Source organism: Carassius gibelio, chromosome A17, assembly GCF_023724105.1.
Source record: "Carassius gibelio isolate Cgi1373 ecotype wild population from Czech Republic chromosome A17, carGib1.2-hapl.c, whole genome shotgun sequence".
In the NCBI taxonomy this organism is placed as follows: Eukaryota; Metazoa; Chordata; class Actinopteri; order Cypriniformes; family Cyprinidae; genus Carassius; species Carassius gibelio.
Genome location: NC_068387.1, coordinates 26,432,880 through 26,460,047, shown reverse-complemented (window position 1 = coordinate 26,460,047; position 27,168 = coordinate 26,432,880). Strand labels below are relative to the sequence as shown.

At 37.3% G+C, this 27,168-nt stretch overlaps 1 protein-coding gene across 1 annotated transcript in view; it reads left to right on the top strand.

Moving 5' to 3' along the window:
• The first annotated feature begins 6,916 nt into the window (after positions 1-6,916).
• Positions 6,917-27,168, top strand: part of LOC127933301 (RAC-alpha serine/threonine-protein kinase) — a 48,273-nt gene continuing 28,021 nt past the window's right edge. Inside the window, exons 1-2 of the mRNA XM_052530182.1 lie at positions 6,917-7,103; positions 11,288-11,411. Of these exons, the coding sequence (XP_052386142.1) occupies positions 11,363-11,411 (49 nt within the window). The 5' untranslated portion in view covers positions 6,917-7,103; positions 11,288-11,362. The remainder of the gene's footprint in view (positions 7,104-11,287; positions 11,412-27,168) is intronic.

Below are 27,168 nucleotides of genomic sequence, written 5' to 3'. Positions count from 1 at the left end.
AAAAAAATTATCATTTTTGATAATTGAAAAATAAAAAATACTTCCAATTCTTTTAAATTCTTATGTGACTAATTAAATTTAAGTCATCATTGTCACTTTTTTATTTACACTTGGAAATACAATAATGAAAATCAATAAAAACATCAGAATAAGACACTTGGAAATGAACCAAAAGAAAAATTGGATTCTGAAATAAATAAACAATAAACAAAGTCACTAAAACTCATTTTACAATAATAATAAATAAAAAAAATCTAAATAATAAAAAAATAATATAAATATAATATAAAATAATATATTTTTTTAAATTAATGAAGACTTTTCTTTTTTAAAATGTTCAAATTCCAATGTGACTAATCAAATGTAATCAATGAATATATAAAAAAAAATATATTAAAATAATGATTAATAAAATAATTAAAATAAATATTAAATATTAAAACATATTTAAACTTAAATATTTAGGATCATGGAAAAAAATAAAACCATTTAAGATAATAATAAAAATAATTTAAAATAATTATAATAATTCATAATAATAATAATATAATTTTTATTTTTATTTGTACATTTCTCTTCATGTGCCTCTTTGTATAGACAGTCAGATTTCTCTTTCTTCCACAAAAGCTCAAGAAGCTCTTTGGATGGTCTCAAATCTCACTGGAGAACATCAGGTTTTGTTCCTGTGTCAAAAGAGACACGAAACACTGATCCATTGCCAAATTCACATTCGATTAATCATAGCTTGCAATGAAAACTTTTGAGCAAATGCAAATGCAAAAAAAATCCCACCCCTTGTTTATCTCCATCCCGCTTTATAACTTTTAAGCCTTCAGTTAACTAAATTCATAGCACCTGCTGAATGGGTAAATGTGAATGTGACTGAAACAAACCAGATCATGCAGTGATTTTCACACAAAAGAACTGCAGATGACACATCTTGCGAGGAGAAGCACCAGAAGAACACAGAGGGCTATTTTGGGACGGCTCTTCTACTGTTGTTGATCCTTTAGGCGCAGTGCAGACGTGAGCAGAAGCTGCAGCTGCTCAACTGTTCAGGTCACCTTCTGCCCAAACTCCAGCTGTCCAACGCTTTGAAAGGAACATCTGAAGCTTCTCTGAAGGACTGGTTAAGCAGGTCTGTTCTTACAGTGCTCTGAGGTTTGGATTTCTCTTCTACTAGTTAATATGGGCTGCCTTTTAACACTGGAGAAGGACGTTTAACTAACAATTTGATGTATAATAAACTGTTTTTGTTTTTTTTTGGATTGCATGAAAGGTTCTTTAAGGTTATTCACACTAAGAGATAAACTGGTTCACTTAGGAAACCAAAAATGGGTCATATAAACAGATTTAGCTGAAATTGCATGTCTGCAGTGAATGGGTGCCGTCAGAATAAGAGTCCAAACAGATGATAAAAACATCACAATTAATCCACAGCACTCCAGTCCATCCGTTAACATCTGACAAACTCTTATTGGACTCTCATTCTGACGGCACCCATTCACTGCAGAGCATCTATTGGTGAGCAGGTGATGCAATGCTAAATTTCTCCAAACTGTTGAAATGATTTTGTTATTGAAAGTGTTTTCTGAATCAACAGTAAACGGAGTAAAGGTTGTTTTGACTGACATCAGCAGTGACACAAGGATTTTTCTCCGAGTGGGATGTAAATGCAGCTCTGTTGCTGGAAGCAGGAATGTGTTTCATTCACTCGTCCGGAGAGGGAGGGAGGCTGTAGTTAGTGGACGGTGCATGTTTACGGGATACACAATGCAGTGGTTGTGCTTCATGGGACCGGAGCATCTGAGAGCGGCTCAGAATGACGGCAAGAGCTTCTCACAGAGAGAGAGAGCGAGAGGAAACTTCCTGGAGGCTCATTTTTATCTGTCTGTTCTCATCAATGGCATTCCAGCCTGAGCCTCTCTTTCCCCGGACAGACAAAAGCATCACATTCCTCTGCTGTCCTCTGGCCGGCCTGTCCATGTCATTCACACACACACACACACACACACACACACACACACAACCAGCTTCAGATTTTCACTGAGAAATTCCCATCAAAAACAAACTCCAGACTGAGATCAGCTGAACTGATCATCTAAATATGAAACTTCTGTCATCACTTTCTTTCCTCTGTGAAAAATAAAATCACATCTAATAAAAATATATTTAAAAAAATAAAAAATAAAACAATCAATTAATAAAATAACAAATTTTTTTAACAATTATAGTTTAACTCCAGAAACACTTTGTAACAACTTCCATAGAAATTAAATATATAAATAATTTACAAAATAAAAATATAAAAAATAAATAGGAAAATATAATATTATTGATATTTAAAATAAATTCAATAACCTATGTGCACATATTATCTTTATAATACAGTAAGCAATTTTGTATACATTAAATGTTCAAATAATTAAGAATAAATGATTTATATATATATATATATATATATATATATATATATATAATACAAATTAATTATAAAAAATTACAGTTTGTCTCTGACTATAAGAAATCAATTTGTGAATAAACGTGACATTTTCAGATCGATATTAATGAGAGCAGTGATCCATGTGAAAGTAAACATGTCTTCTCATAATTTAACAGATGGAGATTGTATAAACACAACAAAAAATATGCAGTCTTGGTGGCGTAAAAATATAAGGCACTGGAGCCTTAAAAACAGAGTGGCAGAAGATAATATATTGAATGGCCTTTTGTTTGTCTAAAGCAGAGCATTTAATGGGGAATTAGAGGAAGAGCTGGTGTCTTGGCTCTTCACGGCTGAGTTTGTAGAGCAAGATGGAATCAGAATTATCATGATAATCTCACATTTTAATGCATATATTACTAACCAGTCTGTGAATAAATATAGTAAATGGTGCTGTGTGAGGTGATGGGCAATGAATGAAGACCAAGGCAAACTGAATTCTGTGAGAAATTATTTTTTTCACTTAATACAGTTTTTTTGTTATTTTTGTTAATTGTTATTTTTTTAAACAATTATTTTAGTAGGGACTACTAAAAGTATATATAAATAAAGAAAATATACTTTAAATATAAATATATATATATATATATATATATATATATATATATATATATGTGTGTGTGTGTGTGTGTGTGTGTGTGTGTGTGTGTGTGTGTGTGTGTGTGTGTGTGTGTGTGTGTGTGTGTGTGTATAAATGTATAATGTATAAATAATCTAAATAGTATTAAAATAAGCTGCTAAGTGATGAATATAAATAAATAAAAATAACCTATTTGTAAATTTAAAAAAATACATTTATCAAGACATAAAAAAAGAAAAATACTGTAGTAATATACATTTATTTTTAAATACTGCTATATACTGGTACATACATGCGTGTGTGTGTGTGTGTGTGTGTGTATATATATATATATATATATATATATATATATATATATATAATTAAAAAACAAGTAATGTAAGAAAAAGATATATATTATAAAACAAAAATATAAACTATAAAAACAACAAATAGCATTACGAAAGCATTTTTTAATGTATAATCTAACTGTCTATATTATTTTTTTACAGATTTTTTCTTTATAATGTCTTTATAAAAGTATATTTTATATAATACACACAAAGAGAGAGAGAGAGAGATCTTATATTTGTGAAATAATAAATAAATTATGGAACAAACAAGCATGTAAATGTAGTGTCACTGTAGTGTAGTGTCAGTATAGTGTAGTGTAGTGTCACTGTAGTGTAGTGTAGTGTCAGTATAGTGTAGTGTAGTGTAGTGTCACTGTAGTGTAGTGTCAGTATAGTATAGTGTCAGTATAGTATAGTGTAGTATAGTGTCAGTATAGTGTAGTGTCACTGTAGTGTAGTGTAGTGTCAGTATAGTGTAGTGTAGTGTCACTGTAGTGTAGTGTAGTGTCAGTATAGTGTAGTGTAGTGTCAGTGTAGTGTAGTGTCAGTATAGTGTAGTGTTGTATCACTGTAGTGTAGTGTAGTGTAGTGTCAGTATAATATAGTGTAGTGTCAGTATAGTGTAGTGTCAGTATAGTGTAGTATAGTATCACTGTAGTGTAGTGTCAGTATAGTATAGTGTAGTATAGTGTAGTGTCAGTATAGTGTAGTGTAGTGGTAGTGTAGTGTAGTGTCAGTATAGTGTAGTGTTGTATCACTGTAGTGTAGTGTAGTGTCAGTATAATATAGTGTAGTGTCAGTATAGTGTAGTGTCAGTATAGTGTAGTATAGTGTCACTGTAGTGTAGTGTCAGTATAGTGTAGTGTCAGTATAGTGTAGTGTAGTGTCACTATAGTGTAGTGTAGTGTCAGTATAGTGTTGTATCACTGTAGTGTAGTGTCAGTATAATATAGTGTAGTGTCAGTATAGTGTAGTGTCAGTATAGTGTAGTATAGTGTCACTGTAGTGTAGTGTCAGTATAGTGTAGTGTAGTGTCACTGTAGTGTAGTGTAGTGTCAGTATAGTGTAGTGTAGTGTCACTGTAGTGTAGTGTAGTGTAGTGTCACTGTAGTGTAGTGTAGTGTCAGTATAGTGTAGTGTTGTATCACTGTAGTGTAGTGTCAGTATAGTGTAGTGTAGTGTAGTGTCAATATAGTGTAGTGTAGTGTCAGTATAGTGTAGTGTAGTGTAGTTTCAGTATAGTGTATTGTAGTGTGGTGTGGTGTGGTGTAGTGTAGTGTAGGGCTGTCAGTTTTAGTTCGAAAATTGATTGCACAATCGATCGGACCATCCAAAAAAAGTTTCGAAAATGAAAATAGGGAATCGATTTTAACCAAATATGTACAGTATTAATTTTTAAATAATTAAACAATTAAAAAATATAGATGTAACAAAACTCACAAACAAGCAGAAAAAAAGAATTCCGAAAGTGCAGTATGCGTTGCGAAAGCTAGACAGAAAATACCAGCAATTTTACACGCTTATAAGACCCAGTGACCTCTTGTGCTGCGTACACACCAAACGCAAAAAGAGCATCTGGCGCGAATTATTTCAATGTTAAGTCAATGTAAAGACGCGTTTACGCAGACGCGAATTCGCGTCATTCGTGCATCTAGTTACAAGAGATTCTGAGTTATGATAAGGACCGTAACAAGCTGACAGCGACCGGCTTTTGTGATGGAACATTGGCAGTAATACCCCCACCTTGTGCAGCTGTACCCGAGTGTCCCTGGGACATCAGTGCGGTCGGAGCGCGTTTTCTCAACAGCTGGACATATAGCGAATAAAAAACAATCTGCTCTGGACCCCGAAAATGTTGATCGACTTGTTTTCCTGTCCAATAAATTTGTAATGGCCCTAGCCTTTTTGCGCATTTTGCCTGCCTAGTGCTGCTTAGCCTAAATGTCGGTTACGTTCAATAAAAAACACACACACATGGCATGTTCTCAAGTCCATTTAAAGTTACATTTTTTGAACAGTTGTTTGAAATGGATTGAATCATTATTTAAAATAATCTTTGAGGTTTTTGAAATGCCTAAATCATAAATGCAGCCGGGTTGAAGCCTGAAGTGATGTTTTTCTTTTGTTATGGCAGCCTTCCCCTCTGCATATATATTTTTTTGGGAATGTTGCACTCCCTGTTGCTGTTTGCTATTCTGCACGAAACTTCATGCCCATAAATAAGAAATATTGCTGACTTGTCCGTTTCCAGCGCTCTCTTTACGTTCGTCCGTTATTTGACATTGAAAAAGGAAACATCATTTTTTTTAGACATGGAAAAATTTTTTCACAAAAGTGACAGCCCTAGTGTAGCGTAGTGTCACTGTAGTGTAGTGTAGTGTCAGTATAGTGTAGTGTAGTGTAGTGTCACTATAGTGTAGTGTAGTGTAGTATAGTGTCAGTGTAGTGTAGTGTAGTGTCAGTATAGTGTAGTGTCACTGTAGTGTAGTGTCACTGTAGTGTATTGTAGTGTAGTGTCAGTATAGTGTACTGTAGTGTCACTGTAGTGTAGTGTAGTGTCAGTATAGTGTAGTGTAGTGTCAGTATAGAGTAGGGTCAGTATAGTATAGTGTAGCATAGTGTAGTGTCAGTGAAGTGTAGTGTAGTGTCAGTATAGTGTAGTGTGGTGTCACTGTAGTGTAGTGTATTGTCAGTATAGTTTAGTGTAGTGTAGTGTCAGTATAGTGTAGTGTAATGTCACTGTAGTGTAGTGTAGTGTCACTGTAGTGTAGTGTAGTGTCAGTATAGTGTAGTGTAGTGTCACTGTAGTGTAGTCTAGTGTCAGTGTAGTGTCAGTATAGTGTAGTGTCAGTATAGTATAGTGTAGTGTCAGTATAGTGTAGTGTAGTGTCACTGTAGTGTAGTGTAGTTTCAGTATAGAGTAGTGTCAGTATAGTATAGTGTAGTGTCAGTATAGTGTCAGTGTAGTGTAGTGTAGTGTCAGTATAGTGTAGTGTAGTGTCAGTGTAGTGTAGTGTAGTGTCAGTATAGTGTAGTGTAGTATCAGTATAGTGTAGTGTCAGTATAGTGTCAGTGTAGTGTTGTGTAGTGTAGTGTAGTGTCAGTATAGTGTAGTGTAGTGTCACTGTAGTGTAGTGTTAGTATAGTGTAGTGTAGTGTCACTGTAGTGTAGTGTAATGTCAGTATAGTGTAGTGTAGTGTAGTGTAGTGTAGTGTAGTGTCAGTGTAGTGTAGTGTCACTGTAGTGTAGTGTAATGTCAGTACAGTGTAGTGTCAGTATAGTATAGTGTAGTGTAGTGTAGTGTCAGTAAAGTGTAGTGTAGTGTCAGTATAGTATAGTGTAGTATAGTGTAGTGTCAGTAAAGTGTAGTGTAGTGTAGTGTCAATAAAGTGTAGTACAGTGTAGTTTAGTGTAGTGTCAGTATAGTGTAGTGTAGTATAGTGTAGTGTCAGTATAGTAGTGTAGTAAAGTTCTGGCTGGCGGGCTCTAGGACCCAGCGTGACTCTCTCTCCGGACTCTCTCCGCGGGCTGGAGTCTCTCTCTGTGGGGAGTGCAGTGGAGGAGAGGCGAGGACACGCTCGTGCTCATCAAAACACTTTTACCTGTTTTCCGCGGGATTAAAGTAGCACCCGAAGCAGCGAGCTCCTCCACAGCAATGCGCCGGAGCCCTCAGTGAAACCCATCTCGGTAAAGTCTCTCTCCATTCAGTTTGATGTCAGCTATTGAAGCTCAAAAGGATGCAGTTATTTCTTTCAGAGGCCTAAAATAAAAGCCATTAACTGTCAAATGAAAGCGCTCCACTCGGGGTGAATGAAGGCACTAGTTTATCTGCCGTTTAAAGCGGTCATCTCTAGTTTAGGAAGCGCTGGAGTGTCTTTATTCGGCTCTTTATTCATCTTCAGTTGTTACTTTGTGTCATCTTAAGCGCGCGCACGCGCAGGCCCAAAGCCACAATGTTACAATTTTTAAATGTTGCAATATTCGAATGTGTCAGTGTTTCTGTCGCTATTCTCTGCCCGTTCTGTGTGTGTACGTGACAGTCCTGCTGTGTTTACAGACGACATGTGCCTAACAGACTGTCTCTATCTCTCTGTTCATATTTTATCACACTGTAATCTGAGGTGCTTGTGTTTATGTCTAAACACATATTACCATAGTACTACCATATTGTTTAGAGCATTGGATGAATATGGAAATGGAATACTGGATAGATGAATTCTAATGTTAGAGTCTATCTGTGAGATGTCAGATGACTGGAGCTGAAGATGCTGACAGTATAATGAGAGGATACACACTCACACAAGCGCTGCTTCAGCTGATCTGTGCTTCAGTGCTGTGATTTCATCTAATCATGATGGATCTTGTTTACTTCAGGCTTGTCTGGTCTTTGATTCTTGATTGTTTTTGATTGTAGGTTATGTGGAGCACTGGGTTGGGTGTACACTACCAGAGTTTACACACACACACACACACACACACACACACACACACACACACCTACTCACATTTTAGAGGAATAGTGAAGTCATGTAATCTTTAGGAAAGCATGTGACACAACTTCATAAAGTTCATCCTTCTGCTTCAAATAGTACATAATAATAATAATAATGTGCAGAACGTTTTTGTAGATTTTTTTATGTAATATAACAAATACATATATTAAATCATTATACATAGAATTGTATAATGTTTATAATATATAAATAGTACATGCAAATTAATTGTAACATATATTTACATAATGCAAGTTTTCATCATAACTTGTTGATGTAAAGATAAAACAAACAGAAAGATATATTTAAAGATGTATTAGAGATTAAATTTTTTTTTTAAATATTTAAATAGTCAAAAAAAATAAAAACATATATATTTAATAAATGCAAGTTTATATTATTATACACTTTTGTATATATAGGCCTACATTTCTGGTGTACTTGGATAAAAACAAGGACAATATATAATTCAATAGGCATATAGATATATAAAAATTAAAAAAATGCATCTCAAGATCCAAAGGTTATTAGAATCAGTAAAGTGTGAGCATTTATAACAGAGCATGTTAAACTCCTCGTCATGTGACCTGTGGGCGGATGAGGGATGAACTGCTGGAAGATGCTAAGGGAATGTTTTACATTCTTCTGCGAGACTATTTGAGTTCCTTGGGGTCTCGCTGATGCAGATGTGCCACCAGGAACATGCAGAATGTGGAGAATATGCTGAAACTGGCTTGGACACAGTCATATGTCTGGCCTTGCCTGCTTGTTTGAGTCTGATTGGAGAGATCACACTTCTGGAAACTTCACAGTGTAGAGTCTAGTGTAGTAGATTGAGCGTGGGCTTGGAGAACAGAAGCAGAGGTGTTTAATATGAGTCTGTTTATCCACACATATCTTCCTCATGTGTGCGCCTGAACGCGTGTCTCTCGTTTGCATTGAATGGAGCCGGAGTTTACAGACGGTAGCAGAATCGTGAATGATTTTAATCAGGGAGGGACGACGAGCGAAGGGCTCCAGGCCCCACAGATCATGTGACCCTGAGCGGGGTATTGGGTTCATTCAGACTGCTGGATCTGGCTGTATGCCATCCTCTCGCTCAGTGTGTGTGTGTGTGTGTGTGTGTGTGTGCTGTCGCAGTAAAAGCACTCGGCTCATGTTGAGAAAACAGGTCCGGGTTTGCTGCTCAGAGCCAAAACATACTCGCTTCTGTCTTTAATTTTGTATCCCGTGCATCGCTTATTTTTATTTAAAAAATGTAATAATAAAATGATGCAACTGTTTAAATTGTAAAAGTATTTTAAATGATGCGATTAAAAACATGACAACTATTTAAACTATAAAACATAGTTTACCAAAAGTAATTCTTAAAAAAAACATTTTGTGTTACATTTTTGACATACTATATTTATTTTTCAATAATTGAATATTTTAATAGTTAAAAACGTAAAATAATAAAAAACGTACATTTTGTATACAATTTACACACACATATATATATAAAAATTCTTTTTTTCAATAATTGTGTGTTTGCCATATATCTGTATTTTGTTTTTGACTGTAATAAATAAATAAATTCAAATTTAGTTTCTTATTTTTATTTTGCTGCCTATTTTTCACGATATCAAGTAACACACGAACCAAACATTACGATTTAATTCTACAATTATGTGACGGCTTAAATTGTAAAAAGTATTTTATCCACTAATTGTGTGCCCTAAATATTTTGATATATCATATATTATCAGTTATAAATAAAAAAAAATAGAAATAAGTTATAAATATTAAATAATTTCATATTTAATTATAATTTCCGAAACTTAAGTCAAAAAGCGTTTCAAAGTAAATCGTTTTTGTTAGTGTACACTGCACTTTTCGAAGACTTTAGGAGTAGAAAATACTTTTTCATGTTCTTCTCAATTATTTCCTAGCTTTTTCAATTATAGCGCACCTATTTATTCTTTCATTTTTTCTTTCTAAATGTATGACGGTGCTAGTAGGAAGCTGTCTATGTAGGCGGCACCCAGTCACTTACTAACTCCGTCTGAACTTCACTTATTGTAAATAAAAGAGTTTCTGTAAAGCAAGCAGTCGGTGGTCAACACGTTTGTGTTTATTTACGATGGTGCCAACTTTTAAAGTCGTCTTCCTTTAGCACAGGAAGTGGTGGCTTCTGCACGGAGCGTGATACTTTGTCACATTATCTCTGCGCTGAACGTCTGTCATGCAGAAGCAGTTGTTGTGGAGAGTGAATTGTAATAATTTGATTTGCTGATTGACTCGGAGCGAATCGAAAGTGTGTCAGTGAGGTTTTATAAAAAGGATCAGTGCAGTCTGAATTCTGAAGACTGTTACACATTTAGTTGTTTGTCAGGTTATAGCACCTTTTGTGAAGTTTTGTCACACTGATTTCAAGAGTTGAATCACTTAACGCTTTATTTTTATAAGACAGTTTATTAGTATTTGCAGATACAAAGCACTTAACAACGAAATGCGTATACTCTGTCTTTCAGAAGTTTGATTTGTTAATGTTTAAGAAAGACGTCTCCTCTGCTCATCAAGGCTGCATTTATTAGATCAAAAATACAGTAATATTTATTACAATTTAAAACAAGTTTTCTATGTGAATATCTGTTAAAGTCTAATTTATTCCTGTGCTCAAAGCTGTATTTTCAGCATCGTTCCTGAAGTCTTCAGTGTCACATGATCTTCAGAAATCATGAAAATATTCTGATTTGGAAACTGTGATACATTGTTTTTCGGGATTCACAGATGAAAAGAAAGTTGAAAAGAACGGCGTTTATGTGGAATGGAAATCTTCTGTAACATTAGAAATGTCTTTACGGTCACTTTTCATCAATTTAATGCATCCTTGATGATTAAAAGTATTGAAAAGTAAAAAAAAAGTTTAAATTCTTATTATAAATATCAGTCTTTTGAGTTTCTACACATTGATTTCATCATACCTTCAATGTACTTTTTAAAAAATTAGATTTTTTAGATGATCAACTAATAGAGCCGGAGTTTTATAAACATAATCAAGTAGAATTATTATTGTCTAGAAAGTGTTTCTGTGTTTATTAGTTCCCCAAAGCCTTTAAAGGAACAGTCCACCCAAAAATAGTTGTTCCAAACCTTTATTAGTTTGTTTCTTCTGCTTCTTTGAAAGAAGATATTTTGAAGAATGTTGCCGACCAAAGAGTTTTTAGTCCTCTTTGACTTCCAGAGTAAGGAAGTCAATGGGGACCAGAAACTCCTTCAGGTTTGGAGCAACATGGAGGTGATTTAAGTTGTCATTTTGAGTGAACTGTCCCTTTAAGTGTTTAGTTGTGATGAACAGCACGAGTCTAAGTTGTTTTTAAACACACCGTCCCGCAGGTGAAGAGGCTTTACGCTGGCCGGAGCGAAGGATTCGGCGGATCTGGAGAGACTGACGGTCTGCTGCTGGAGAACATGACGAGCGATGTGGTGATCGTGAAGGAGGGATGGCTCCACAAGCGAGGTGCGTTCACTCTTAAGCACGTATCGATCGGCTCTGATAGCGTGCCGAACATTAGCTTTGATCGCCTGGAGGCAGAGCGAGAACAGAGCGGCTCACAGTAGCTCAAACACTTTCCCTTCAGGCTGTTTTCACACACAGACGGCAGAAGCCCTTGTAAACAAGTCACTAACACATCAAGAGTTCATGACGAATCAACAGTCGTTTGATCGCCTGAATCTGGACTTTCCCACAAAGCTTTGGGACATTTTGAGTCTATGTTTCTAAACACCTACACAATCCTTTAAAGTCCACATGATCAGAAATCCACCCGGTTTACTCTCTGTGTTACTGAAAATGATTCATAAGTGATGTTATCCAAAAGACAAAATGTGTTGTTAAGATCAGTAAATGCATGCGCTAACATGAACTGACGATGAGCAATAGATTAAAGCATTTAGTAATGTTAGTAAAAGTATAATTGTGCATGTTAGTTAACAGTGTATTCATTAGCTTTATTGCATTTTAATAATGTATTACTAAATGTGAAAATTATAATAGTAAATTCATTAATTAACTATACATTTATAATAATTAATATATGGATAAAATGCTACTAAAATTATTAATATAGTAGTAATTATATAAATTATTCCAAATTAAATTGCAGTGTTATTATAGTTGACTGTGAAAATAAGCTATTTATATATACAGTGTGTTTATTTATTTTATTTTTATTTTTTATTATAAAATAAATTTTATTTTTTTTTTAGTCTATGGGGGTATATTTGTAGCAATATCCAAAAAACACATTCTATTAGTCAAAATTATAGATTTTTCTTTTATGCAAAAAATCATTAGGATTTTAAGTAAAGATCATGTTCCATGAAGATATTTAGTAAACGATCTACTGTAAATATATCAAAACTTATTTTTTTATTATTAATATGCATTGCTAAGAACTTAATTTGAATAACTTTAAAGATGATTTTCTCAATATTTAGATTTTTTTGCTCCTTTAGATTCCAGATTTTCAAATAGTTGTATCTCAGACAAATATTGTCCTCCGAACAAACCACACATCAATGGAGAGATGATTTATTCAGCTTTCAGAAGATGTATAAATCTCAATTTCAAAAAAATTGACACAAGGATTTTTGAGGCTGATCACAGAAAGAAGTATCTGCCGATATCGATCACCGATACCGATTTTTTTTAAAGGCTTCTTTTTATCATTTATAGCTATATACATTGATACTCCAATCAGGATTTTTAGAAATGTATTCAGGGCCTGAATTTCATTTTTGAAAATGGGGGAATTCCCCGTCTTACTGACTCTTACTGATCCTTGGCTGTTTACCACAAAGAAACAAACACTTATAACATATATATAACATATAACATTTATGCATTTTTTTGAATTCAAATTCAAACATTGTCTCTAAAAAAAACTTTTTCATCATTGCTGTTAATTTTACACAGTACAGTACAATCTTTAATAGACATGTTTAAACACATTATTCAATACTTTCACTTTTGCATTTACTTCTAGATTTATATATTAATTTTCTCAAGCAAGTGGCAAAACATTTAAACTACTTTTCTTACATTATCACAAACTTACCATTGACCGATATTATCAGCTCTACTGCCTTTCCTTTTTTTGAAATATTTCTAAGTAATCCTGCCGTTAATAAAGAACTTTGTTTTTCTTCCTCCACGAGTGCCATCTTATTGCATCTGAAAGTACTCTTTCCCTTTAAACCTAGCCAAAAAGACTGTGACACTACAGGTCATGCCAAACATCTCAGCTTGAGATCGGCCTTTTTAGAGACAATTATCGGCCGACTGTAATCGGTAGCCGATATATCGGATCACCCCTTGACTGTGAAACACTGTTCTGCTGCACGTCATGCCAAACCTTTCACTGCAGGCACTGCGTCATCAGCTTGAGATCTGCCTTTTTAGAGACCGTCGATCAATCATCCCAAAGCAATTATCGGTATCGGTAGCCGATAAATCGGATCACCCCTATTTAAGACTGTGCTCCAGGGTCACATATAATTTAAAAGCATTTGTTATGTAAGTATACATATAATTGTTCAGGTTCACAGTGCATTTAATTTCAATTTATTGCATTTTAGTAATGTATTGTAGAGCGTTTCCCCTTTAAATGACTGCTCTAGATTGGGAGGTGATCAAACAGTGTGACTCTTTCTGTCAGTGCTGAGGTTTGTGTGTGTGTGTGTGTGTTTGTGTGTGTGTGTGTGAATGTACTTTCTGTGGTGATCAGCTACATGTCACAGATAAAGTTATTCAGGGAGGTGTATTGTGATGGAAACTGCCACAAATGCATGAGAGTGATTTACATGATCGGTTTCAATCTCTCTTGCACTGTTCGCTTTGATTTTGTCTCATAGAAACGTCCGCACTGAGATTATTATGTAGATGATGATTTAGCTTGTTCGTTCATTGACCTTTAGAAATGCATAAAATCGGTATTAAATGAAAAATCAATATATTTAGTTTTTAGTCTTATTGTGAATGACTCGTACATGTTTAAAATTGTACCTTTTTACTTTTAATTTATTTTTAATAATTGTAAAAAATGAATACAGGTTTTTTTATTTATTTAAATATTCTAAATATATAACTATTTTAAAAAATGTCTAAAAAGTTGATTTGCTGCTTCATTTATTGAACTGTTGGAAATTATATGAATATAATATATTTTTTTAATGCATGTTAATAGACTTTGCAAGTACTTTTAATTAATTTTCAATTTGTTATTTTTTATAATTAAAATAAAATTTTTTACATTTAAAACTTTTTGAGATTGAAATATTCCAAATCTTTCATAATTAATATATATATATATATATATATATATATATATATATATATATATATATATATATATATATATATATATATATATATATATAAAATGAGTCTTCTAGTTAAACACTTTTCTGATGCATATTGTGAACAATTTATGGATATTTTAACATTTTGAAAATTATTTTTATTATTGACATACTTCTCTCTAGTGACATATGCCAGATTTCTCCAGTCACTTAATTTGCATAAACCCCGCCTTTCTTACAATCAATATCAGATCCGTCTCCATTTTTAGTATATGAGGTGCTTTTAGCAACATTTCTGTGCATGCATGTTGAATGATCTGGTACCACATCCACCCTGCTAACCAGATCTTCTGTTCAGAGACACAAACGGTGGCATGTGTGATGGTTTTAGCAGAAGATCCACTCACTGTCAAGTCAGACGGCCGTCTGGTTAACCAGAACAGGAAACAGAGAGGAGGTGGTGAAGGGGAAGGACCGTTATTTAGATCTCAGCGGCTGATACTGAAAAATGTGAATGGAGGGTCTGCAGGGACGGGAAGTGTGTTTTGGCTCTTTGACTTTTCACTGTAAAACCGAACTGTTTAAACTAATTAAATGAAATGAGTTATCTGAACTCAAAATGTCACTGAGTTGCAACAGATTTCTAATTCCCAGCATGCTTTGCGTCAGACTGTGTAAGGAGAATAAATGTTGCGAATGAATGTGTGGTTTTGCACAGGATTGCTAAAAGGGGAGGTGTGTGCTATTGTTTAATGCTCTGTTATTTTGGTATTTAAAGGTGTTTCTTTCATGTTGAAGTTTTGTAGGGTTTTTTTTTTTTTTTGAAAGCATGAGAAGAGAAGCCACAATGTGTCTCAAAAATTATCATATTATTCTGATTTCTGAAGATCATGTGACACTGAAGACTGGAGGAATGATGCTGAAAATACAGCGGAGCATCACAGAAATAAAATACACTTTAACACAGATTCACACAGAAATTGCTGTTTTTAAATCATAATAATATTTAAAATATTTAACAGTTTTTCCTGTGTTTTTAAACACGTAAATGTAGCCTAAGTGAGCAAAAGAGTGTTCTTTAAAAAAACATTAAAGACTCCCCCCGACCCCGAATTTTGAATGGTTGTGTAAAATGTAAATATATATATATATTTAATGTATTTCCAGATTTATTTGGTATCGTTTCAGTCTGAAATCCTTGTACACACACACACACTCAAATGGGACTGTCTGTGTGTTTTGATTGGACGGCGTCTGTCCCTCTCGGCCCGAGTAAAAGGCTTCTGGTGGACGGGTGAAGATGTCACGTCACTGTCAGCTCACCTTTGCCTCCGTCTGCCATCACACAGACGGCTTGTTTAATGCATCTGACCCGTCTCGATGCCCGCTGTCCAGAGACAACACACACTCTGAGTTTAATATGACGGTGTGGAATCTGACAGCTTCCGTCCAGCTCGAGATGCTGGAAGAATGTGCGATTTGAGCTCTTCTAGTCTCATGAACATACCAAAGTGCGGTTCTTCAGTGTTTCTGTCTTGTTTTACAGTGCAGACATCTAAACATTCTTAAATCAAGATGCATTGACTTAAGGTGAGATACTTAAGAGACCTTGTTCTCTGAGTAACATGAAGTAAGTTTATACGACAAATCGGTTTGTTTTCTCTTTGAATTAAGTTGATTTTTCTGACCAAACTGGCAGGTCCAAACATCTGAAAAAACATCACCATAATCCACAGCACTCCAGTCCATCAGTGAACATCTGGAGAGGACAAAAGATGAAACAAATCCAGCATATTAAGAGTTTTTAACCAAATGCATAATCTATAATCCATAATAACATTTCCTCCAGTGAAAAAGTGTTCCGGTCTGAATCAGGAGAGAAATCTGCACAGATCCAGCAGTGTTTAAAAAGTGCAAAACAGTTTTGTTTTAGCTTTTATCATGGCTGGGATATCATGCTGTGGATTATTCTGATGTTTTTATCATCTGTTTGGACTCTCATTCTGACGGCACCCATTCACTGCAGAGCATCCATTGCTGAGACACTGATGCTGTGCTACATTTCTACAAACCTGATGAAGAAACAAACTCAAACTCACTTCTTGGATTATCTGAGGGTGAGCACATTTTTTGTGAACTATTCCTTTAAGCATAAAAAAATAAATACAAACATTTTGCATTATTAGATGCTTGATTTAAGATTGTTTAGATATTTGTACTCTGAAACCGGACTAAAAATATGGAGGAAGAAGCACTTTTGTGGCGTTTCAAGGGATTTTGAGACAGAATGGCAACTTTTTTGTAAGTTGTTGTCAAGACAGCTGCGTAGAAATTAAAACGTTGTTCTTAACGTGAAGTATTTTTACAATAGCTGTACCAATTGGGAAGTCGTGGCCTAATGGTTAGAGGGTTGGACTCCCAATCGAAGGGTTGTGAGTTCGAGTCTCGGGCCGGCAGGAATTGTGGGTGGGGGGAGTGCATGAACAGCTCTCTCTCCACCTTCAATACCACGACTTAGGTGCCCTTGAGCAAGGCATCGAACCCCCAACTGCTCCCCGGGCGCCGCAGCATAACTGATGAACACTGCTGCGGGTGTGTGCTCACAGTGTGTGTGTGTGTGTTCACTGCTCTGTGTGTGTGCATTTCGGATGGGTTAAATGCAGAGCACAAATTCTGAGTATGGGTCACCATCCTTGGCTGAATGTCACTTCACTTCACTTCACTTCCAAACCCATTGAATCCATCAAGATCATTTTTGTTAAAGCACTGGTTCATGTCTACACTCCACAGTTTAATTAAGCTTGATTGGATTGGTAAATATTTAAAGTTCACCCTATTTTTCCTGAAATTATACTCTTATCAGTTACTCGCCCCTTAAACAAAAGGAGATATTTAGATGTTCTCGCTGCTTTTTTAATGCGCTTAAAAATAATACCGTGTCCAGGAGCTGTCACAATCCAAATAGGACAAAGAGGCACCATAAAAACACCCCAAATAGTCCATAATTAGCTGAATATTCAGTTTTTGATTAACTATTTCTAAAATGCATTGCGTCCATAGGTTTGATTCTCAGAGAATGCATGAACCGAGTGCATAGATGTAAATGCTATTAGAGAGGCTTTAGGACTCATTAGGACAGAGAAGATGCATTTCTGTTCCACCAGTAGTATCTTGGGTGTATTGTTTGAATATAATGAGAGATTTCTGAGTTTTTATCTCAGTGATGGTTCCTCTATGAATCCAGGTCGTTGTGCATGTCTATAAATATAGTTTAACAGCAGCAGCCGAGGGATTTCATCCGGGTTAAAAGAAGATTCAAAGTTTGTTATAGTCTGCATTCAGTTCTCCAGCTACGGAAACGCACCATAAACGGCATCGACCTCACAATCCCTGTACCAGAAGAAGGTCACACTCTAGATCTGAGAGTGACCTGGTGCTTTCGTTTCCTTCATTAAAACATCATCAGCCTCCTGATTCTGCTTTGATGTGTTCATGTGTGTTTGCTGAAAACTTTTCTTTTGTGACACTTTTTTTGGTCCACATCTCTGTTTAAGTTCAGCTTAAAATCAAATATGGGGTTCTACAGCCACAGGGTTTGTAAGTACAAATCTCTTTAGTGTTTTCAGACATTCTGTAGGTCTGTTTTGTCTGTCAGAGCTCTCTGTGTATCAACAGAGTGTTGTAAGTGGTTGCCAGGGTGTTGCTATGATGCTAGAGTGTTGTAAGTGTTTGTCTGGGTGATGCTATGATTCTAGAGTGTTGTGAGTGGTTGTCTGGGTGTTGCTATGATGCTAGAGTGTTATAAGTGGTTGCCAGGGTGTTGCTATGATGCTAGAGTGTTATAAGTGGTTGCCAGGGTGTTGCTATGATGCTAGAGTGTTGTTAGTGGTTGTCTGGGTGTTGCTATGATTGTAGAGTGTTGTGAGTGGTTGTCTGGGTGTTGCTATGATGCTAGAGTGTTGTAAGTGTTTGTCTGGGTGTTGCTATGATTCTAGAGTGTTATAAGTGTTTGTCTGGGTGTTGCTATGATTCTAGAGTGTTGTAAGTGTTTGTCTGGGTGTTGCTATGATTCTAGTGTGTTATAAGTGTTTGTCTGGGTGTTGCTATGATGCTAGAGTGTTATAAGTGGTTGCCAGGGTGTTGCTATGATGCTAGAGTGTTGTTAGTGGTTGTCTGGGTGTTGCTATGATTCTAGAGTGTTGTGAGTGGTTGTCTGGGTGTTGCTATGATGCTAGAGTGTTGTAAGTGTTTGTCTGGGTGTTGCTATGATTCTAGAGTGTTATAAGTGTTTGTCTGGGTGTTGCTATGATTCTAGTGTGTTATAAGTGTTTGTCTGGGTGTTGCTATGATGCTAGAGTGTTATAAGTGGTTGCCAGGGTGTTGCTATGATTCTAGAGTGTTGTGAGTGGTTGTCTGGGTGTTGCTATGATTCTAGAGTGTTATAAGTGTTTGTCTGGGTGTTGCTATGATTCTAGTGTGTTATAAGTGTTTGTCTGGGTGTTGCTATGATGCTAGAGTGTTATAAGTGGTTGCCAGGGTGTTGCTATGATGCTAGAGTGTTGTTAGTGGTTGTCTGGGTGTTGCTATGATTCTAGAGTGTTGTGAGTGGTTGTCTGGGTGTTGCTATGATGCTAGAGTGTTGTAAGTGTTTGTCTGGGTGTTGCTATGATTCTAGAGTGTTATAAGTGTTTGTCTGGGTGTTGCTATGATTCTAGTGTGTTATAAGTGTTTGTCTGGGTGTTGCTATGATGCTAGAGTGTTATAAGTGGTTGCCAGGGTGTTGCTATGATGCTAGAGTGTTGTTAGTGGTTGTCTGGGTGTTGCTATGATTCTAGAGTGTTGTGAGTGGTTGTCTGGGTGTTGCTATGATTCTAGAGTGTTATAAGTGTTTGTCTGGGTGTTGCTATGATTCTAGTGTGTTATAAGTGTTTGTCTGGGTGTTGCTATGATGCTAGAGTGTTATAAGTGGTTGCCAGGGTGTTGCTATGATGCTAGAGTGTTGTTAGTGGTTGTCTGGGTGTTGCTATGATTCTAGAGTGTTGTGAGTGGTTGTCTGGGTGTTGCTATGATGCTAGAGTGTTATAAGTGTTTGTCTGGGTGATGCTATGATTCTAGAATGTTATAAGTGGTTGCCAGGGTGTTGCTATGATGCTAGAGTGTTGTTAGTGGTTGTCTGGGTGTTGCTATGATACTAGAGTGTTATAAGTGGTTGTCTGGGTGTTGCTATGATTCTAGAGTGTTGTGAGTGGTTGTCTGGGTGTTGCTATGATGCTAGAGTGTTGTTAGTGGTTGTCTGGGTGTTGCTATGATACTAGAGTGTTATAAGTGGTTGTCTGGGTGTTGCTATGATTCTAGAGTGTTGTGAGTGGTTGTCTGGGTGTTGCTATGATTCTAGAGTGTTGTGAGTGGTTGTCTGGGTGTTGCTATGATTCTAGAGTGTTGTGAGTGGTTATCTGGGTGTTGCTATGATACTAGAGTGTTATAAGTGGTTGTCTGGGGGTTGCTATGATTCTAGAGTGTTGTGAGTGGTTGTCTGGGTGTTGCTATGATTTTAGAGTGTTGTGAGTGGTTGTCTGGGTGTTGCTATGATTCTAGAGTGTTATAAGTGTTTGTCTGGGTGTTGCTATGATTCTAGTGTGTTATAAGTGTTTGTCTGGGTGTTGCTATGATGCTAGAGTGTTATAAGTGGTTGCCAGGGTGTTGCTATGATGCTAGAGTGTTGTTAGTGGTTGTCTGGGTGTTGCTATGATTCTAGAGTGTTGTGAGTGGTTGTCTGGGTGTTGCTATGATGCTAGAGTGTTGTAAGTGTCTGTCTGGGTGTTGCTATGATTCTAGAGTGTTATAAGTGTTTGTCTGGGTGTTGCTATGATTCTAGTGTGTTATAAGTGTTTGTCTGGGTGTTGCTATGATGCTAGAGTGTTATAAGTGGTTGCCAGGGTGTTGCTATGATGCTAGAGTGTTGTTAGTGGTTGTCTGGGTGTTGCTATGATTCTAGAGTGTTGTGAGTGGTTGTCTGGGTGTTGCTATGATGCTAGAGTGTTGTAAGTGTTTGTCTGGGTGTTGCTATGATTCTAGAGTGTTATAAGTGTTTGTCTGGGTGATGCTATAATTATAGAATGTTATAAGTGGTTGCCAGGGTGTTGCTATGATGCTAGAGTGTTGTTAGTGGTTGTCTGGGTGTTGCTATGATACTAGAGTGTTATAAGTGGTTGTCTGGGTGTTGCTATGATTCTAGAGTGTTGTGAGTGGTTGTCTGGGTGTTGCTATGATGCTAGAGTGTTGTTAGTGGTTGTCTGGGTGTTGCTATGATACCAGAGTGTTATAAGTGGTTGTCTGGGTGTTGCTATGATTCTAGAGTGTTGTGAGTGGTTGTCTGGGTGTTGCTATGATTCTAGAGTGTTGTGAGTGGTTGTCTGGGTGTTGCTATGATTCTAGAGTGTTGTGAGTGGTTATCTGGGTGTTGCTATGATACTAGAGTGTTATAAGTGGTTGTCTGGGGGTTGCTATGATTCTAGAGTGTTGTGAGTGGTTGTCTGGGTGTTGCTATGATTTTAGAGTGTTGTGAGTGGTTGTCTGGGTGTTGCTATGATTCTAGAGTGTTGTGAGTGGTTGTCTGGGTGTTGCTATGATACTAGAGTGTTATAAGTGGTTGTCTGGGTGTTGCTATGATTCTAGAGTGTTGTGAGTGGTTGTCTGGGTGTTGCTATGATTCTAGAGTGTTGTGAGTGGTTGTCTGGGTGTTGCTATGATTCTAGAGTGTTGTGAGTGGTTGTCTGGGTGTTGCTAGGATGCTAGAGTTTTATAAGTGGTTGTCTGGGTGTTGCTATATTCTAGACTGTTGTGAGTGGTTGTCTGGGTGTTGCTATGATTCTAGAGTGTTGTGAGTGGTTGTCTGGGTGTTGCTATGATTTTAGAGTGTTGTGAGTGGTTGTCTGGGCATTTCTAGGATGCTAGAGTTTTATAAGTGGTTGTCTGGGTGTTGCCATGATTATAGACTGTGTTGAGTGGTTGTCTGGGTGTTGCTAGGACGCTGGAGTGTTGTAAGTGATTGCCAAGTTGTTGCTACTATTGTAGCGTGTTGTGAGTGGTTGCCAGGTTGTTGCTTTGATGCTAGAGTGTTGTAAGTGGTTGCCAGGGTGTTGCTAGTATGCTAGAGTGTTGTAAGTGGTTGCCAGGGTGTTGCTAGTATGCTAGAGTGTTGTAAGTGGTTGCCAGGGTGTTGCTATAATGCTAGAGTGTTGTTAGTGGTTGTCTGGGTGTTGCTATGTTACTAGAGTGTTGTGAGTAGTTGCAAAGGTGTTGCTTTGATGCTAGAGTGTTTTAAGCGGCTGCCAAGGTGTTGCTATTATTCTAGAGCGTTGTGAGTGGTTGCCAAGGTGTTGCTATGATTCTAGACTGTTGTGAGTGGTTGTCTGGGTGTTGCTAGGATGCTAGAGTTTTATAAGTGGTTGTCTGGGTGTTGCTATGATTCTAGAGTGTTGTGAGTGGTTGCCAAGGTGTTGCTATGATGCTAGAGTGTTGTTAGTGGTTGTCTGGGTGTTGCTATGATGTCAAAGTGTTGTGAGTGAGTGGTTGCCAGGGTGCTGCTATGATGATGGAATATTAAGAGTGGTTGCCTTGGCTGTTGCTTTGTGGTTGATAGGATGATGCTAAAGTGTTGTGAGTGGTTGCCAGGGAGTTGCTATGATGATGGAGTATTGAGAGTGGTTGCCTTGGCTGTTGCTTTGTGGTTGTTAGGATGATGCTAGAGGGTTGTGAGTGGTTGCCAGGAGTTGATATGCCACTAGTAAGCTTTTTTGCTTTTGTATTTTGATCTGATTTATAGCAAATTGCCATGTTGTTTAAATGTTGTTTGGGATGATTTCAGCAGGTTGAAATGGTGCATCTGATCACACTCTTCTCAACAACACACATGGTTTGAGGAATCATTCAAGACTGGGGCACAAACACCGCACTTATACACTCCGCTTTAATACAATGACTCAGAAGCACAGTTGTATGTTTAAGAAGTTTGGTGTGTGGAGTCGCATGTAAAGACGGGTTGCTCATATGATTAGAGAGCACCGGGCGTCACTGGTGGTCTAGTCTGGGTGTATCTGTGGCAGTAGATGTGTATGTCTGTGTATGTGGGTGTGCCGCTCAGTTTTCAATGCAGTCTTGAGTTTTTAATGTCAAAATAGTGCACATCTAATTTGCCATAATGGAAAGGGATTTGTATTGTTTTTGTTATTATTATTTACACATATCGCAAAAAAAAGAACCTGCTGAACACTAATTGGCTGATTTTAGCTTCAGGCGACACTGTCATGGATCGTGTTGGATCACAGATGGAAAGCGCCAGTTTCATTGACCGACTTCTACACAGTTTCCTATAATCAGTGTGCACTGGTTTATTTCAGTGATGTTTATACATGTTACAATTAGCACATCTAGGGCTATTACTAAAATTATCACAATACATTATGAGTCATTTAGTTTCACACTAACTGTATATTTATGTTTACACCACCGATGCCTTTAATAAAAAAAGTGTCTTCTGTTTACCAAGTCTGCATTTATTTGATCAAAAATACAGTAAAAATAGTAAAATATTATTATAATTTAAAGCAGTTGTTTTCTATGTGAATATCTTTTAAAAATGTGTTTATTTCTGTGATCAAAGCTACATTTTGATCAGAGTCACATGATCTTCAGAAATCATTCTAAAATGCTGATTTGGTGCTCAAGAAATATTTCTGATTATTATCAATGTTAAAAACAGTTGTGCTGCAAAATATTTTGATACATTTGATGCATTTGACTTGATACATTCAGGATTCTTTGATGAACAGAAAGTTCAAAGTAACAGCATTTATTTGTAATAGAAATCTTTTGTAACATTATAAATGTCTTTACTGCCTCTCCTCTCTCTCCTCTCCTCTCCTCTCCTCCTCTCCTCTCTCTCCTCTCTCTCTCCTCTCCTCTCCTCTCCTCACCTCCTCTCCCTCCTCTCTCTCCGCTCTTCTCCTCTCTCTCCTCTACTCATCTCCTCTCGTCTCCTCTCATCTCATCTCGTCTCCTCTCCTCTCGTCTCCTCTCCCTCCTCTCTCTCCTCTCTCTCCAGTCCTCTCCCTCCTCTCTCTCCAGTCCTCTCCCTCCTCTCTCTCCGCTCCTCTCCCTCCTCTCTCTCCTCTCCTCATCTTTCCTCTCCTCTCTCTCCTCTCCTCATCTTTCCTCTCCTCTCTCTCCTCTCCTCTCCTCTCTCTCCTCTCCTCTCCTCTCCTCTCCTCTCCTCTCCTCTCCTCTCCTCTCCTCTCCTCTCCTCTCCTCTCCTCTCCTCATCTTTCCTCTCCTCTCTCTCCTATCCTCTCTCTCCTCTCCTCTCCTCTCCTCATCTTTCCTCTCCTCTCCTCATCTTTCCTCTCCTCTCTCTCCTCTCCTCATCTTTCCTCTCCTCTCCTCTCCTCATCTTTCCTCTCCTCTCTCTCCTCTCCTCTCCTCTCCTCATCTTTCCTCTCCTCTCCTCTCCACTCCTCTCTCTCCTGTCCTCATCTCTCCTCCTCTCCTCTCCTCATCTCCTCTCCTCTCTCTCCACTCCTCTCTCTCCTCTCCTCTCCTCTCCCCATCTTTCCTCTCCTCATCTTTCCTCTCCTCTCCTCTCCTCTGCTCTGCTCTCCTCTCCTCTCCTCTCCTCTCCTCTCCTCTCCTCTCCTCTCCTCATCTTTCCTCTCCTCTCCTCTCCTCTCCTCTCTCTCCTAATCTTTCCTCTCATCTCCTCTCCTCTTCTCATCTCTCCTCTCTCTCCACTCCTCTCCTCTCCTCATCTATCCTCTCCTCATCTCCTCTCCTCTCTCTCCACTCCTCTCTCTCCTCTCCTCATCTCCTCTCTTCTCTCTCCACTCCCCTCTCTCCTCTAGTCATCTCTCCTCTCTCTCCACTCCTCTCTCTCCTCTCCTCATCTCCTCTCTTCTCTCTCCACTCCCCTCTCTCCTCTAGTCATCTCTCCTTTCCTCTCCTCTCCTGATCTCTCCTCTCCTCTCCTTTCTCTCCTCTCCTCATCTCCTCTCCTCTCTCTCCTCTTTCTCCTCTACTCCTCTCCTCATCTCATCTCCTCTCTCTCCTCATCTCTCTTCTCCTCTCCTCATCTCATCTCCTCTCCTCTCCTCTCCTCTCCACTCCTCTCTCCTCTCTCCTCTCTCCTCTCTTCTCTCCTCATCTCCTCTCCTCTCCACTCCTCTCTCCTCTCCACTCTTCTCTCCTCATCTCCTCTCCTCTCCTCTCCTCATCTCCTCTCCACTCCTCTCTCCTCTCTTCTCTCCTCATCTCCTCTCCGCTCCTCATCTCCTCTCTCCTCTCTCTCCTCATCTCTCCTCTTTCCTCTCTTCTCTCCTCTCCTCTCCTCTCCTCATCTCTCCTCTCCTCTCTCTCCTCTCTCTCTCCTCTCCTCTCTTCATCACTGTCCAAACGTGACAGCTGAGCCGTGCCGTCAGCGCCGGTGCTCTGGCTGGAGGGGCAGCGGTGGATCAGTGTTCCCCGGGTGGAGTGCACTCTGTCTGCTGTCTGGAGGCCAGCAGGTCCCTGTGCTGCGGGTGATGGCAGACAGGCTCCTGCTAAATGTGCTGGAGAGATGTAAATTGCCAGAGTGCAGCTGTCAGAAGGGAGGGCGAGTTTGTGTGTGTGTGCGCGCCAGCAGGGTCCGCTTCTGTCTGCGTGTCTGCCGCAGCGGAGCGCCTGCTGTGTGCTTACTTTTCTGTGCCGAAACCTCCTGCTCTGCAATTGTGCTTCACGTCCGGCCCATTTTTCTGCTGTTCACTCTGCCTTCATCTTCTGTTCTGTCTCTCTCTGTTTCTCCTCTTCCTCCACGCGTCTGCCGGCGTGTTTCAGATCGCTGTGGTCTCGCCCAGCTCTGACATCCATCATGAGCTGAGATCTTCAGCTGTTAGTGTTGCTGTTGTTCCAGAATGTATTTGTCAAGTGGGTGAGAGGGCTGAGTCTTTGTATTCAGATGAGTGAAGTTAAACAAGTGAAAAGAGGCCACACAATCACACAAAGGTTTGTTTTAAGTGTTGCAGATTAATGCCACTGTAAAACCAGAGGAAATGTGATTTTAGAACCTTAGATTTTAGAACTTTTAAGACATTTTTTGAACCTTTTAGTACTTTAGATTTTTAAATCCTGACATGTTTGAAACGTTACATTTTAGAACCTTGGATATTTAGATCTTTAGATTTTAAGGACCTGAATTTTTTAGAACCTTACATTTTTGAACTTTAGATTTTTAGAACCTTACATTTTAGAACCCTGAATTTTTAAGAACCTTATATTTTAAATGCTTAGAATTTTAGAACCTTAAATCTTTAGAACCTAGATTTTAAAAACTAAATTCTTTAGAAGCTTATAAATGTTCTTAAGACATTTTTTAACCTTACATTTTAGAACTTTAGATCTTCAAAAAAATATAATCTTTTTTACCTTTTAGTAGCTTAGATTTTAGAACTTAAGATTTTTTAAACCTTACCTTTTATAGAACCTTAGATTTTAGAACATGACTTTTTTTTATAACCTTTTAAAACCTACAATTTGTAGAAGCTTAGAATGTTTCAAAAACATGATTTTTTTAAAGAATCTTACATTTTAGAGCTTTAGATTTTTAAACCCTGACTTTTCAAGAACCTTACCTTTTAGAAGCTTAGATTTTTAGAACCTTAAATTTTAGTGCGTAACATTTTAAAACCTTACATTTCTTGAACCTAAACCTAAAAACTAAATTCTTTAGAAGCTTATTATTGTTTTTAAAACATGCTTTTAGAATCTTACCTTGTAGAACCTTCGATTTTAGAACATAACATTTTTAAGAACCTTTTAAATCCTACAATTTTTAGAAGCTTTTAATGTTTTTAAAACATGATTTTTTTTTAGAACCTTACATTTCTAAAAATGTAGATTATTATTATTTTTTAAACAGAACTACAGATCTTCCCAGTCTATTTTTGTCTAATAATCCTGCGGTTGCTTATTACAAATATTGTTGGTTCTTTGATGAATTGCTTTTGCTCCTCTTTTGTAAGTCTCTTTGGATAAAAGCATGTGCTAAATGCATAACTATAAATTAATCATAACATAATTTCCAGGAGACAGTGTGCTTTAAACAAAACTCAGGTTGTAAAAATTAGTTTTAGGGAAGAATTAAGTTAACAGAAAGATTAAATTCATATCTCATATTTTCATAGTGTCTCATAGGCTGCTGTTTAAACACTATCACATGTGTGGGAATATGTTTATGGAAATGATATGCAGATGAGGTTATGCATAGCCAAATGAGTGCCATATATAGTTATTTTGGGAATGATTTGTAGATGCATATATGCATATCTTCAACTGATTCTTGCAGACATACAGTTTTGTAAATCAGAAAACCTTTGTGCTTATGGAAAATCTGCCTTTTGTGCATACACAGACTTTTAGGATGAAATCTATGCAAACTTGTACACATAAGCCCCAGATGTTAGACAAAAGTCTGGGCTTGCAAGATTTTTAGTATTGCTTGCTGTTACTGCTCTTGATTTTATTTGCAGAAAATGACCTTTAAAAGTCACACGGTTCAGCGTCTGTGCAATTTTTTTATAATTGTTGATTATTTAATAGATAATCAGTGTTTTTGTTTGACAGAAGACAAGTTATTCTTATAAAGGCATCAATAGCGGACTTTTCTGGCAGTTTTGTGACTTCTGCTAAATTTCTCGTTTTGATTTGCCATCATTTTATTTCACTGGCAATATTTCAGACGATTATATTATGTAATAATGTTGCACTGATAAACATGTGGCAATAGAAAACAAAAGGTAGTAAGTTAAAAATCAAAGATCCATTAAGAAACAAAAATATTTTTTACCAAAGTGAAAACAAAGTTCATTGATTATTTGAATCACTGAAGA